This window comes from Malus domestica, chromosome 15 (genome assembly GCF_042453785.1).
Source record: "Malus domestica chromosome 15, GDT2T_hap1".
Lineage (NCBI taxonomy): Eukaryota > Viridiplantae > Streptophyta > Magnoliopsida > Rosales > Rosaceae > Malus > Malus domestica.
Genome location: NC_091675.1, coordinates 7,676,667 through 7,690,176, shown reverse-complemented (window position 1 = coordinate 7,690,176; position 13,510 = coordinate 7,676,667). Strand labels below are relative to the sequence as shown.

General features: G+C 35.9%; 2 protein-coding genes across 2 annotated transcripts; one reads left to right on the top strand and one right to left on the bottom strand.

Moving 5' to 3' along the window:
- Window positions 1-620: 620 nt before the first annotated feature.
- Window positions 621-3,969, bottom strand: LOC103456110 (replication protein A 32 kDa subunit A). The gene is made up of 10 exons (XM_008395748.4): window positions 3,567-3,969; window positions 3,241-3,351; window positions 3,020-3,117; window positions 2,806-2,847; window positions 2,597-2,674; window positions 1,611-1,689; window positions 1,379-1,480; window positions 1,220-1,299; window positions 1,005-1,073; window positions 621-911 (listed from the first exon to the last, which is right to left on the bottom strand). The coding sequence occupies exons 1-10, from the start codon at window positions 3,669-3,671 to the stop codon at window positions 827-829; spliced, it is 849 nt and encodes a 282-aa protein (XP_008393970.2). The 5' UTR covers window positions 3,672-3,969; the 3' UTR covers window positions 621-826.
- A 2,544-nt stretch (window positions 3,970-6,513) lies between these two features.
- LOC103456109 (protein ACTIVITY OF BC1 COMPLEX KINASE 1, chloroplastic) lies at window positions 6,514-12,426 on the top strand. Its single transcript, XM_008395747.4, has 14 exons — window positions 6,514-7,030; window positions 7,303-7,509; window positions 7,902-7,991; window positions 8,109-8,255; window positions 8,383-8,547; window positions 8,709-8,849; window positions 8,933-9,112; window positions 9,552-9,747; window positions 10,525-10,652; window positions 10,937-11,008; window positions 11,294-11,406; window positions 11,499-11,646; window positions 11,750-11,819; window positions 12,090-12,426. The coding sequence occupies exons 1-14, from the start codon at window positions 6,716-6,718 to the stop codon at window positions 12,152-12,154; spliced, it is 2,037 nt and encodes a 678-aa protein (XP_008393969.2). The 5' UTR covers window positions 6,514-6,715; the 3' UTR covers window positions 12,155-12,426.
- Window positions 12,427-13,510: the final 1,084 nt, after the last annotated feature.

Here is a 13,510-nt window from a genome sequence, read left to right as displayed (position 1 = left end):
AATGGATTTTAAGCCATGTTTCGCTCTCAGCTGGGACTATTGTCTTTGGAATCTGTGCAATTTCGGTCTCAGTGAGCTGGGCGCACATATTCCCTCCTGTTTTGGGCTGCTGGAGACGGGCTGGCTGGCTGGCTCTTTTCGACCAACCCGCTAGCCTGGTGGATGAAATATGGTCCAATGGGGCTCACAAATTCTTTGGTCTAACCCTCAGTTAGAGTCAATTTTTGTATCATTTCGGACTATTTTTCACCTTATACCCTCTAACCATATCAGTTGAAGATTACCTTATTTTTTATCACAAAACCGCATGCAGTGTTAGACTACTAGAAATGAATCACGGATTAACTGATTGTAATTAACAGAAAATTGTAGCTTGATTAATTCAGACTGATTGTTAAAAAATATTGTAGGAAAGACTGATTTTAATTAGACAATCCTCTGCTTCCTGAGGTAGTAGGATTTTGGGACAAGCCCAATATTTCTTGCAACAGGTCCATCCACGCTTTGAAGAGTGAGAGTCAACAGTGGGAAAGAAAGTATAGCTATAGAGTCCACGTCCTGTTTGATTTCAAGACCTTGATGACTATAGTAAACTACTGAAATTGTTATCAGGACAGCTATTTGAAATCAGTGAACGACTGAACTTGTTATCTCACAAATAACATTTTATGATCAACCAAAATAGCAAGGGCAGTTAATTGAACTTCAATACTGAACCCACCAGAAGATCCAGGGATATATTTTAGATATGGAAAGACAAGTATGCATTACAGCACTCATATAGAAGTACTTGCAATCCTACAGACAGTTAAATTCATGACGAATATTAACCATATGCTGCTGACTTGTAGTGAAACTCATCGATCGTGGAATATATTAAGCCTTCCTCCTCAAGAGATCTGATAGCTTCCCTGGAATAGCGAAGTGAAATTCAGCGTAAGAACAAAAAGATAAAAGTTAATCCAGGAGGGAGGGAGAGAGAGAGAGAGAGAGAGAGGGTGTACAAGATCTTTCCCACAGGAACTTTCAGGTGCTGGGAAAGTTCATCTCTGTGTATCCCCTTTTCTTTTCCACTGCAATAAAAATAATTTAAGTCCCAAAATTGAACACAGTAAAAAGTTGAAATTAAGCGCCCGCAGCCAATGCATCTTACATGAAAAGGCGTGACACTAAGAAAACCAAAATGAGTAAAAAAGTTCCCAGTGAAATTGTGACTCACATGCTTGAAGGCTGCTGCAGATAATCAAGAACCAACTGATCACAGCTCTTTAGTCCATCAACGCTAACTTGCCCGGAGAACTACAAAATTGAACATTAATTGCTTGCTAAACAAGTAAAGATAGTTTGAGATGTAATTGTTCATAATCAGAGAACATACTTGGTTTGACGGGGCTGTCTGATATCCAGTTGACCCACTCCGCACAGGAGTGTTCAGAGATGAGTCCATAGGCTGAGCTTGAGTGGCAGCATTCCCTTGCAGCTTTAACGAATGTAAATACACCATAAGTAAATTAACAAATAATGAGGTACAGTCTATCCAAATTCCTCTTCAAGCTAATGAATGCACAAAACAAAGTAATTCTTCCATCAATTCAAAATAGTAATGATACCTGTAACTTGGATGTCAGTAGGTGGGTATGTATGCACTCAATGAAGTGGAAAGCAACTTCATCGAAGTTTTTCACAGGCCTGGAACAAATTCAAGGCATGTACTATTGATTTTAGTATGAGTGGTCATTAGGCAGTATGAACAAAGCATCATACAAAACAATCATACATTCATAAAAAATATGATAAACAAAAGCATCCAAAAAGAGTACTACTAGTCTGCATCAATCATGCAGTAAATCAACAATAACAGAATGCTTGCCTTACAGAAAAATTACAACCAAAACTGATGAATGAAAAAATATTTGACAAAAACTTTTACTCAGTTATCCAAAATTAAATTCAATACATTTTCTTAGAACAGTTGTCCAAAATTTAGCATCTTTGATTACGCACAAAGGCCTCGTGTGTTAAAATTGACGTGGATAGGACTATTCACTACATTGAAGGCATTTTGAAGGAAGAAATGGATGACAACTTCCATATTTTGTTCAAGTTACTCATGAAGAAAAGTTCTCCCTTTTAATCCTATACCATTTTTGTGGGAATAAGTAGGGATATCTTTTCTTCATGAGTAACCTTCAACTTAGATAAAAATATGAAAGTTGTCATCCATTTCTTCCTTTAGATTAGTGAACCTCACTTACAAACACGGCCAAAGACTTCAACATAACTTAGAGGACAAGGGGAATCTCCCAAAAAGTTAAGAAATTTTAGAGCCAGATCAAAATCTCTGTAGTTACAAGACATCTCCACTATTACAAATCCATCATTATCTTGCTTCAAACTTATAAGATGCAATGTTGGTATGTGTTTACATGCACAGTGCACCTGTGCGTATACAATGTACAAATACTAATATGTGACAAGTCCTCCTGTTATCATACTACTACAATTGAAAATCCAAATTAGCCATATGATGCATTGGCGCAACGAGATCTACAGGCACTCAGAGTTATACAAAAAAGAAAGTTTTCTATAACCATACCTCACAGAGAAGGCAACTATCTGTCGAACACCTTGAAAGACTTTCAAGTGTCCATTAACACGAACATACATTCCATCTCTGTTGCAAAATAAATCAAGACTTATATTATAAGAACGTCACAATGTTTTGGTCACTCAACAATCCAGATATCTATATAAGGTGTCAAAATTTCAATGAAGAACTCACTGATGATAGGGAGAGAAACTTACTCTATTTCCTGCATTTCTCTGGAGTCAAAATTCTCATTCACCCTGTTAAGAAACAGAGTGATCCAAAACTTAAAACATTTCAGGTATATATCCATTTTTAGCTTAAGTTGCTAGATTGTGCATTGCTTGGAACACCAAAACGCAATAATCTCTTCAAAACAGTTAACAATGTGATAATATAAACTCAGTCAAACAGGGCAACGCAAAAAATTACCATCTTCTGCACTTGATTCGCCCTGTTCCGTCATCCACAGTGAAATCAACATCAGTGTTCCTTTCGGCTTTGTCAAAAACCATCCCAACCACCGATACCTAAACCAACCAAATATCATATTAACTGAAACATTCCAAAAATCTCTCTTTTTGCCATTAAATTGATTGTTATGAGAGACAAACAATAAAATCCTGATGAAACTAAAAACGGTGCATACATACATTAGCAACATCTGCCCCGCTGATCACAAAGTTCGATTTTTCGTCACCGGACTGATAGGCTTCGCTAACCTGCTTCACCGTCACCGGAACCAATCCGTGAGTTTCGCGTCTCTGAAACAACAATTACAACAAAAATACTTCCAAAATCAATCAAACAACAAAAATCAAAGGCAACAATTGAGATGAAAGTGAGCAAACACCGACTTCGCCGAAACCCTAAATCGGATTTTAACAAAACTCAAGCAAAATAACCTTCAAACACATAATTAATTAAATATATACTCTGATTTTTTCATTTTTTCACAGTTATTGAAGGGAAACGTTACCTTGGCCGGAGAGGGAGTGGAATCGCCGAATTGAGTGGACTGAGAAGCCATGAAACCGCCGCCGGAGAAGGCGTTCGTGGCATCGAATTGGGAGCCTGAGAACATCTTTGAAACCCTTGGAGAGAGAAAACGATCTGGGAAATGAAAGAGAGGAAGTGGAAGCGGCGGTATGAGATGAACTGATGCTTTTATATGAGAACTTTAGGAAGGCGAGTATTCTTCCCGCCAATCTTGTTTAACTTTTTTATTTTCCCGCTAAATCTTCATCTTCTTCGTATCGGAAAGAAGACACGGCTTTCACGGGCCAAATCGAATCCGTCTTTATTCAATGATAGGTAACACTGAAAAAAAATTATTATTTACAAGTAGTATGTCATTATACACTCATCAATTGTTTATTTTCTAAACTAGCAAAATATGTATCAAATTTTTTCGGAAGCCAAATAACTGCTTTTTAGGATAATTATCAACGCTATTATTTGTAAACAAATAAAAATAATCATCCATAAGAACAATTCCAATAGTGGGCTAAATGCTAAATTTTCCCCCAAATTCCCCCCCCCCCCTTATGCGAGTGGACTTGCTAGCAATTAGGCCAGTCTCGGCCCATCCATGCTCCAACGTGCCCCACGAGTGCGCCTACAAGGGTTTCTCGACATGGTGGGCCCCTCTGTTAGGCCGTGTGTCGGCCACCCACTTGGGCTCCCAACAACTATAATTACATCCAAGGGTTGTGATTTAAGGACCGTTGGTTGATCCAACGGTCCAGATGCAAATTTCATTTTTTTATAATATGTTATTTTAAAATACATTGAATCCAACGGCTAAGATCGAATATAATCAAATCTAACGGTAAAAATATATATATAACGGCCCAAATTTAAATCAAATGGCTAAAATAATTAAAAAAAATTATTTAACACAAAATTCACCCCAAAACTCTATAAATACCTATGTATTTGTTCAAACATCCACACAAAACTCAATTTTCTCTTACAATTCTTACAATTTATCTTTCTACCATTTCCAAATTGTTCAACATGGCAATATAGCATATTAGAGGTCATAATTGTACCTGTGAGGAAAATGTTGCTTTATACTTAGCATGAGTTTCTGTTAGCGAAGATGGTACAGTTGGCACAAATCAAAATAAGAAGGTTTTGTGGGATAAAATCATTGCAAAGTTTCAAGAAAACTGCAATGGCAGCGGGCGGGATGGTGGTGGTGTTTATGATCGGTGGAAGACTATTAACAAAGCATGCACTTTATGGAAATGAAGCTTAGAGATAGTCATGGTTGGCATGGCTAGTGGAAGGAGCGCCACAAAAATTGTGAGTTTTGTTCTTGATATTTTATTTGTCATGTACATAAAATTTTAGGCCAGAACGGTTGAAGTATAAAAGCTGTTTCTAGGCTAAAAGCTAAATTTTCCGGGCTAAAATATTTGGCTTTTGGCCCAACCATTGAAGATGGTTTAAGTGTAAATTTATATGCAAAAAAAATAGTCAATTTAAAAAAAAATACTAATAAAATGTAACCCTATATCATGTGAAATGGAGAAACAAATTCATGTGGATATCTGTTACTCAGATTGGTCATGCTTGGTAGGAAACCCCAATAAACATATCATTTCTTCAACTTTCATATAATTTGTTGTTTGTCATTTAGATTTAGAAGAAATGGTATATAAATTAGAAATTTGTGTTTCACTTGGAGAAAATGTCTTTACTTAGATATGTCACTCACTCTGAGTTCGAAAACATGATTCCATGCCCATAGTTGCATGGAGTTGTTAGTCTCTAATTAATCCACATAATTTTGGTCAATCAATTGTCTTATTTCTCAGAAAAACCAATAACGAACCACGTAACAGACAACACACCGTATATATTTTCTAACAAAGCAAAAGCTTTTGTGAGTTTGATAATTAGTTATTAGAGAAGAGAATCAATGAAAATTGAATATGCATAAAAAATGCACAAACATAATTATTTTTTGCAGCTATATTAAAGCATAAACAAGAATTGAATTCGCACAGAAAATACACCAACATTTTTTTATGCAATTATAGTAAGAGTAAATTGTAGTAATAGTCCCTCAACTTTAATCAAATTGGAGTAATGGTCCCTCAACTAGAAATCCATTTCCATTTGTCCCTCAACTTATCAAAATATGTAGCTATAGTCATTTTCATCAATTTCATCAAAATTTAGTCAAAATAAGTTATGTTGGAATAACCATTTATATAATTAGGGTCTCTCAACTCATCAAAGTGTGTAATTATGGTCATTTTCGTCAATTACATCAAAAAATTTGTTAAAATGAGTTATGTCGGAAGGACCATTGCTACAATTATGTTAAAGTTAAGAGACCATTTATCCAGTTGAATTAAAGTTGAGGGACCAATGGTAATGGATTTTTAGTCGAGGGACCATAGCTACACGTTTTGATGAGTTGAATGACCAATGATAATTAATTTTTAGTTGATAGACCATTACTCAAATTGAGTTAAAATTAAAGGATCATAGTTACAATTTACTCTTATAGTAGAGCGTGTTTTCTGCACTAAAAACGTATTTTCTATTGAAGTGCTAAGATAATTCCCTTATGGTGTAATTACTGAAAATATGTAAGATATTTATAAAAGGGAAAAACCAAAAATGACCACAAGTTGACTTTTCCAATAAGATTTTATCCGAATTCTCATTGTGATGACCCACGAGATTTACGAGTCGTGTCCGTTTATTGTACATCGTACGGTCAGTTTTCGTCAGATATTATTTATATTCAATTTTAAATATAAAATTAAAATAATATCCTATCGCACGATATACGATAAACGATAACGATTTACGAATTATCGGAATTCTCACAAAGTTGATGCGGAGAGGAACCGGATTCATCTCTTTTAGAGAGCTACTTTCCCACACGTTTGAACTTAATCCATAACATTTCCCGTACAAAATTGTATGTGGATTCCCATCCATCACACAAAGAAATATATGAATATCTTTTCAGTTTTCCAACTGATTTTTGAAGTCGTTATTACTCACTTGCTCTCTTCTTCCTCTTCCCCCTAACCATCAAAGTTCATCCCATTCCCATTTCACTCTCTGATTCTCTCAGCCTCCATTCCCAGAGCAGAATCCATGAATTTGCTCTGCGTAAATTGCGTAACCGCGACTCCGTTCCCTGCCAATCAGCATCTGAGCTCGCGAGCTCACACTGTGCCGAGCCGTAGAAATGCGCCGTCCAAGGCTCCGGCGTCGTTTGATTACAGGCTCCGAATGCGAGGAGGCAAGAAACCGTTGCGATTCCGAGTTTCTAATGCCGCAATCGAAACGCGGAGGAGCTTGGCGGCGTCTGCGGGAGAAGGGCAATTGACCAAACCTAGCGCCGCCATGGAGCAGCTCGACTTCGAACGCGGCGTTTGCGTGCCGTTTCGCAAGTACAGTCCAGAAACTGTATGAAACTGAACTCTAGCTCAGTAAACTTATCTCTCATATTTTATTAATTTCTTGTAAATTTTAGTGAAGTTTTATCCTAATCTTGTGATAATATGCAAATGATCAAGCCTGGTTGGAATTCAATTTATCTGTTAGGTTTCTGAACTGAACTCGAGTTTGATTTCGGATGATCCTCTAGTTAAAAATTGGATGTGTTTTTTTGTTTGTGTGAATTTGTTAGGCACTTGTACTCAATTTGGCATGAATTTCTTGATGTTATTTATAATTAGGTGAGAAATACGGTGTTGAAATCCAGAGGAGCAATTGTGTCGTTACTTTCGAGGGGCGTGGAGATTGTGTGGAGTTTGGGATTGTACTGGTCTACCTTGGCGTATGACTACTTCGTAGGAAGGGACGAAGAAGTTGTTTCAGATCGTGCTCGGCAGCTTAGAAACCTCCTATGTGATTTGGGGCCTTCTTTCATTAAAGCCGGCCAGGTTTGAACCTCACTCATACGAGTTATATCCTTCTGTCTTTGCTTAAATATGTCAGTTTACTTTCATTGGATTAACTGCAAAACTGAACTTTGTCATAGCAAAGCAAAATAACAGAAAATAATGCATCAACCGTAGGTTTACTATCACGTTTTAATTAGAATAAGATGGATCATTCAATGAAGATGTAATATGTTGAGATCTAAAAATTTAGATGTAATGCTACATATATTAAAAAGATTGAAAGACGAGAATTCATTGTGGTTGATTTTATGCATTTGGGATTACGATTTTTAGGTTAATTCTAATATTTAGGTAATAATTATTGATGAACAGATCTTTAAATTCATATTCTTGTGTTAAACACATGCCTGATTTCACCCATGTATTGAAAGGTTCTCGCAAACAGACCTGATATTATCAGAGAAGATTATATGAACGAACTGTGCATTCTTCAAGATGACGTTCCTCCCTTCCCCAATCAGGTAAAATCTCAATTTACCAAAAAGTTATTGGTTCCAGTTGCTTGCATTTGTGATGAGACACTTCTACTGTGTGAGGTTTGCTTAACTTATTCGAGCACATGGCATGCATTGCTTCAGGTTGCCTTCGACATAATAGAAGAAGAAATGGGGCGACCCCTCGAAGCTGTTTTCAGTAAAATTTCTTCTCAGACGATAGCAGCTGCCAGTTTAGGTCAAGTATACCGAGCTACGTTACGTGACTCTGGCAAGGAAGTTGCTATTAAGGTTTACCAAAGGACCTTTTCTTAGGTCATTAACAGCTCTACAGTTAATGTGTTGTGACAATGCTGAAAACATTACTGCGGCAAAAATGTTGAAAAAAAATTCTAATTTATGTTTTTTTCACTTACAGGTTCAGAGGCCGCAAATAGAACCTATAATTTATCGGGATCTTTTTCTTTTCCGAACTCTTGCTTCATTCTTAAATGGCATCAGTCTGCAGAAACTGGGGTGCAATGCTGAGCTGATTGTTGATGAATTTGGTGAGAAGCTTTTGGAGGAGCTTGATTACACTTTGGTACCTTTCAGACCTGTGCTATAGGAGGACAAAAATTGGACTTTGGCGCCATTATATTATGCCTATGGCCTCATTAACATCGTCATTTCAATGCAATTTAAACCGCCATTTTTTCTTTTGACCTTTCTAATTTGTACTCCAACTCTCTTTCCTCTAAACAGGAAGCCCGTAATATTGAAGATTTTCTTCTGAACTTTGAAGGTGATCCTACCGTCAAAATTCCTCTAGTTTACAAAGAGCTTTGTAGTTCACGTGTTCTAGTGATGGAGTGGATTGATGGCATTCGGTGCACTAACCCACGGGTATGATTGTCAAGATAAAAGACGGTATTTTAAAGCAATGAGCTATCATATCTATATCAATAATAAACTGCCCCGCATTTCAGGCTATTAAAGAAGCTGGTATTGATGTGAATGGGTTCTTAACGGTTGGAGTCAGTGCCGCATTGCGGCAATTACTGGAATTTGGGTTGTTCCATGGGGATCCACATCCTGGAAATGTTTTTGCCATGCGTGATGGGCGGATTGCATATGTGGACTTTGGGAATGTTGCTGTGCTTAGTCAGGTGAAATATATACTTCCATGGCATTGATTAATGAATGAGAGAGCAGTAAAGCCCCTTTTTTTTGTCTTTAGTACATCGGCATCTGACACTTTGTTGATTATTGAGGTCAATGAGAGAAATCAATATAAAAGGGTATTTCTTTCCATAGCATACACGGCCAAGATACAAAGATGTATCACTTTCCCTTAGTTCAGAGTATTGTAATATACTCTTTTAAATTTTGAAATCTTCAATTCTCCTTATGGCCACGAGGGTTAACATAACATTGTAACTATGCATACATGGACCATGACAGCCCAGCCACCAAACCTATTGCATTTCTATTGTCTTTATGGAAATAGAATGTTTTATATCTGCTATTTTTTTATTATGGGTTAGTAACGTTAGTTTATCTTAATTTACATGTCCTACATATTGATCTATATTTTAATTTTTTCAGCAAAATAAACAAATTTTGATTGACGCTGTTGTCCATGCTGTAAACGAGGACTATGTTGAGATGGCAAATGATTTCACCAGACTTGGCTTCTTGGCTCCTGGGACCGATGTCTCTCCTATTGTTCCAGCTTTAGAAGCGATATGGCAGAACTCTGTTGGAAAAGGACTGTCTGACTTTAATTTTCGAAGCGTTACCGGTAATTTCATGTCCTAAAGTCTTTACTTTTACTTCTGTTTTTAGTTTTCTTTCCATGGAAAATCTAGTTGTTTTAGAACTCTGGAACTTGGGAATGCATCTCCCTTGTCTACATTATATAATATACATTGTGGTTTAGAATCATTAGATGTTCATTTGGGACACTCATAATATTTGAAGCACATTTGCTTGGGGATGTAAGAACTATAACCGTATAAAGATGACATTTAGCATAATTTTAAAGTTCCTTGGCATTATACTACATTGGTCCGGCTTCACCACGATTAAGGGTTTATAGATTTACAGAGAGCCACCTCATACTATGTTTTGTAATAAAAGAATACAAAGTATTATTGCTGTTATAATATTTTCACTGTCAAAAAATTGACAAGAGTATCCTATAGAACACCTCACTATTGTCAGCAAACAGTAAGGGTGTCTACTGAAAGCAAGAGTTAGGCAAGGTTGATTTTAGTTCTCTAATATTAAGATTTTAACTGGAAATTGTATGATGCCTTTGCTCTAGCTTGTCAAATTTATAAATTTTATGTCGGGGTACCTGGTAATGTTGGGAGTTACCTGATTCTTATAAGAGAACATTGCATTCAAATTCATTGTGCATGTGTGTGTGTGTGCGTGTGCAGACTGCTGATATGTTTTCTATTACGATTTAGTTGCCTGCAGGGTTTTCTGATGCTTTGAGGGAAATGAATAATTGCGTTTTGTTAGTTCCTTTTATTTTTGACATGCACTATGCTTTTTGCTGGCTCTGCTGCAGGGAAGTTTAACCAATTAGTCTACAACTATCCCATCCGTATCCCGGAGAGGTTTTCCCTTGTCATCCGTTCTTTATTGACTCAAGAGGGCATCTGTTTTACTTTGCAGCCAGACTTCAAGTTTCTTGAGGTAAAGGCGGATCTTTTTTCATACTTTTTGTGGGTATCATATCTTTTAATTGATGTTATTCGGCATGTAAAAGTTTTCCGTAATAGATTCAACCCTGTGGTATATGTTGAATTTTTTATTTAAAGGTTACTTTTGCTATTTATATGCTACGACGGAGTGCCTGCCATGTTTTACATTTAGAAACCTCATATCTCATATGCAAATTTTGTTATTGCAATGATAGCCATCTGTGTTGTACATGCTTTCCTTCCCCATACTATTATTGACATTATTCAGTCAAACAGGTTGCCTATCCATATGTGGCAAAGCGCCTCCTGACAGATCCAAACCCAGCTCTCCGTGAACGCCTCATACAGGTGAGTTCAAACCTAGCTATTATGTATGTGATGTACTTGGAAGTCTGTTAGTTGAATAACTTGAATTTAAATCACATCCAATCCAAATACATTCAAGAACCCTTCGTACTCCTTAACTTGCTCTGCAGTTGAAAAAAGGAAGAAAAATAAAAAGTTGCTGCGAATGAAACGTGCAGTATTGCCCACAGGAACAGCTATATTGATTTAGAGGAATTTTCCGATTAACTAGTTTAAAGCTATTTTTGCTGAAATAGAAATCCTTTGACAATATGCTTCTGGTTTTAGGTACTATTTAAAGATGGTGTTTTCCAATGGAAGCGGCTAGAAAACCTTATTGTTCTGGCCAAAGAAAACGTGACCAAGATGAGCAGCAATCCTGCATTCCAAGCTGTAGACACGTCAGTATCTGCTCATGGGCCTGCTTGCCTATTTGTTTGTTCTTCTGCTTAGGAGTTTAAAACCCTATATTTTCTTGGGCTGTTTTTTGCAGGCAACGGTCAAGAGAATTGCAAGTTAGTAGGAAACTGGACCTCACTGACACCATCAAAGATGGAGCTCGCCTTTTCATTTTTGATGAAGGAATTCGTAGAAAGCTTATTCTTGCTTTGACGGAAGATTCAAGGCTTCACATTGAAGAGGTACGAAAATCTGACAAAACTATTATTTTCGTAAAAAAATAAAAGATAACGACCCAAGAATTGAGTTTTGATAAATTATGTTGTCAATGTGTCTTCTCTCTAGCTTGTGGATGTGTATAGACTCGTTGAAGATCAGATAGACATACCGTCAGTTGCAATGGAAGTAGCACGAGGTAAAAACACTTCATCTTGCCCTTTTTAATCTCAAGTTTTAGTCTACGAATTAGAGTATTTGCAATCGTATGTTTTACAAAAGCCGAATCTCAAGTGGATTCGCTTATATCAGTGGGTTTCATTTTTGCGAGAGATGTGGTAAGCAATGTGGTACAAACCTACAAGTAACATTACTTGCCAGATTGTTTATAACGTGGCACAAGGAAACCGATTATTTTTTTTCCAAACTTTTGTGTTTATATCTCAAAATCCTGTGCTCGGACTTGCAGATTTCCCCAGCGTTATACGAGATCTGATGCTTTCGTGGACTGATTCGGTGTTATCTGATAGATAGACCAAGTTTTGGAGTTGGGCTTCAAAAACGTAATCCGACTTACGAGTATTATACGACACGAATCTTTACACTTTTATCGGATGAGAACCTGTTACCTCAAAGTTGTAAATTGCCTTGCAAACGTTGTAAATGATAGACATTCACTGTATCTGTATACGAACGGTTATATGGTATAGCAAAAAGTATCTGCAAACCAGTTGCAGTTTTTGGGGCAAATCACAAAATATTATCCCTTTTGGGGCAATTGAAGTAGTAGTGACACTATTACCAAATATTTGTAATTACAGTTTGATGCGCACATTAAATTAGAATAGGCACACCCATTAAACTCTATGATTAATACGTCAAATGTGTAATTAATTCTTGTCTAATTCTAGAACCAACGACAGAGATCGTTATAGAGTCGTTGAAGATCAAGTAATCTTGTGGGTACTATTAGTACTAGGACCGTTTTTTCGAGTTATAAGTTATAACATCATTCATATCATTCTTGAAAAAAATTAGACAAATATAAAATTATTAAGACGTTCATTTGTAATAAAGAAAATAGACAAATACGTTTCTACAAAGAAACCATAAACTCTTAATCTAACAATCATATGGTTTCAAATTTGAGTGATTTTTTTTATAGACATGACCTTTGAGAGAAGGCATAAATGATAAAAAGTTCGAATCGTTGAATTACATTATGGAGTGAACGCCACAAAAAAAATGTATAAAAAATGGTTTAGAAGAAGCGTTGTCATCCGTTCCCAACCTTAAATAGATTAGCACTTTCCATTTTATTTGGAAAACTTTACTAAAATACTTACTAATCTCAATGGCTTGATTGATCTTTTAATACACACACACACTAGCACAACACTTTATCTGTATGAACAATTTCTCTTAATAAGTGCATATTTTTTTTAATATTACATAATTATTGTTTTGTCCTCCTTATGTAAATATTGTGTATCAAAAGTGAGGGTAAAATTAGAAAAATAAATATATGATTGTCATTTTCTTAAAAAAAAAGAAGGTAAAATAGGAAAAATAGGGATATGATAGTCATTTTGTCAAAAGGTAGAAAATTACTATTTTACCCCTCTTTTAGTGTATATCAAAAGTGAGAGCAAAATTGAAAAAAAAGTTGGCAAGGAAGGTTCTCTTAATAGAATGTATATATATATTACATGAATTAAATATGACTTTTAGATGATAATCTAAATTAAATATTAATGAAACATTTTTTGTCAACTAAAAGAGGATGAAAAAATATTTTTATCTTTTATCACAAAATAAAATTATGGACAATAAAGTAATTTTGCACAAATTAAATTTTACAATTTTTTTTTAAACATCACTTACATACGA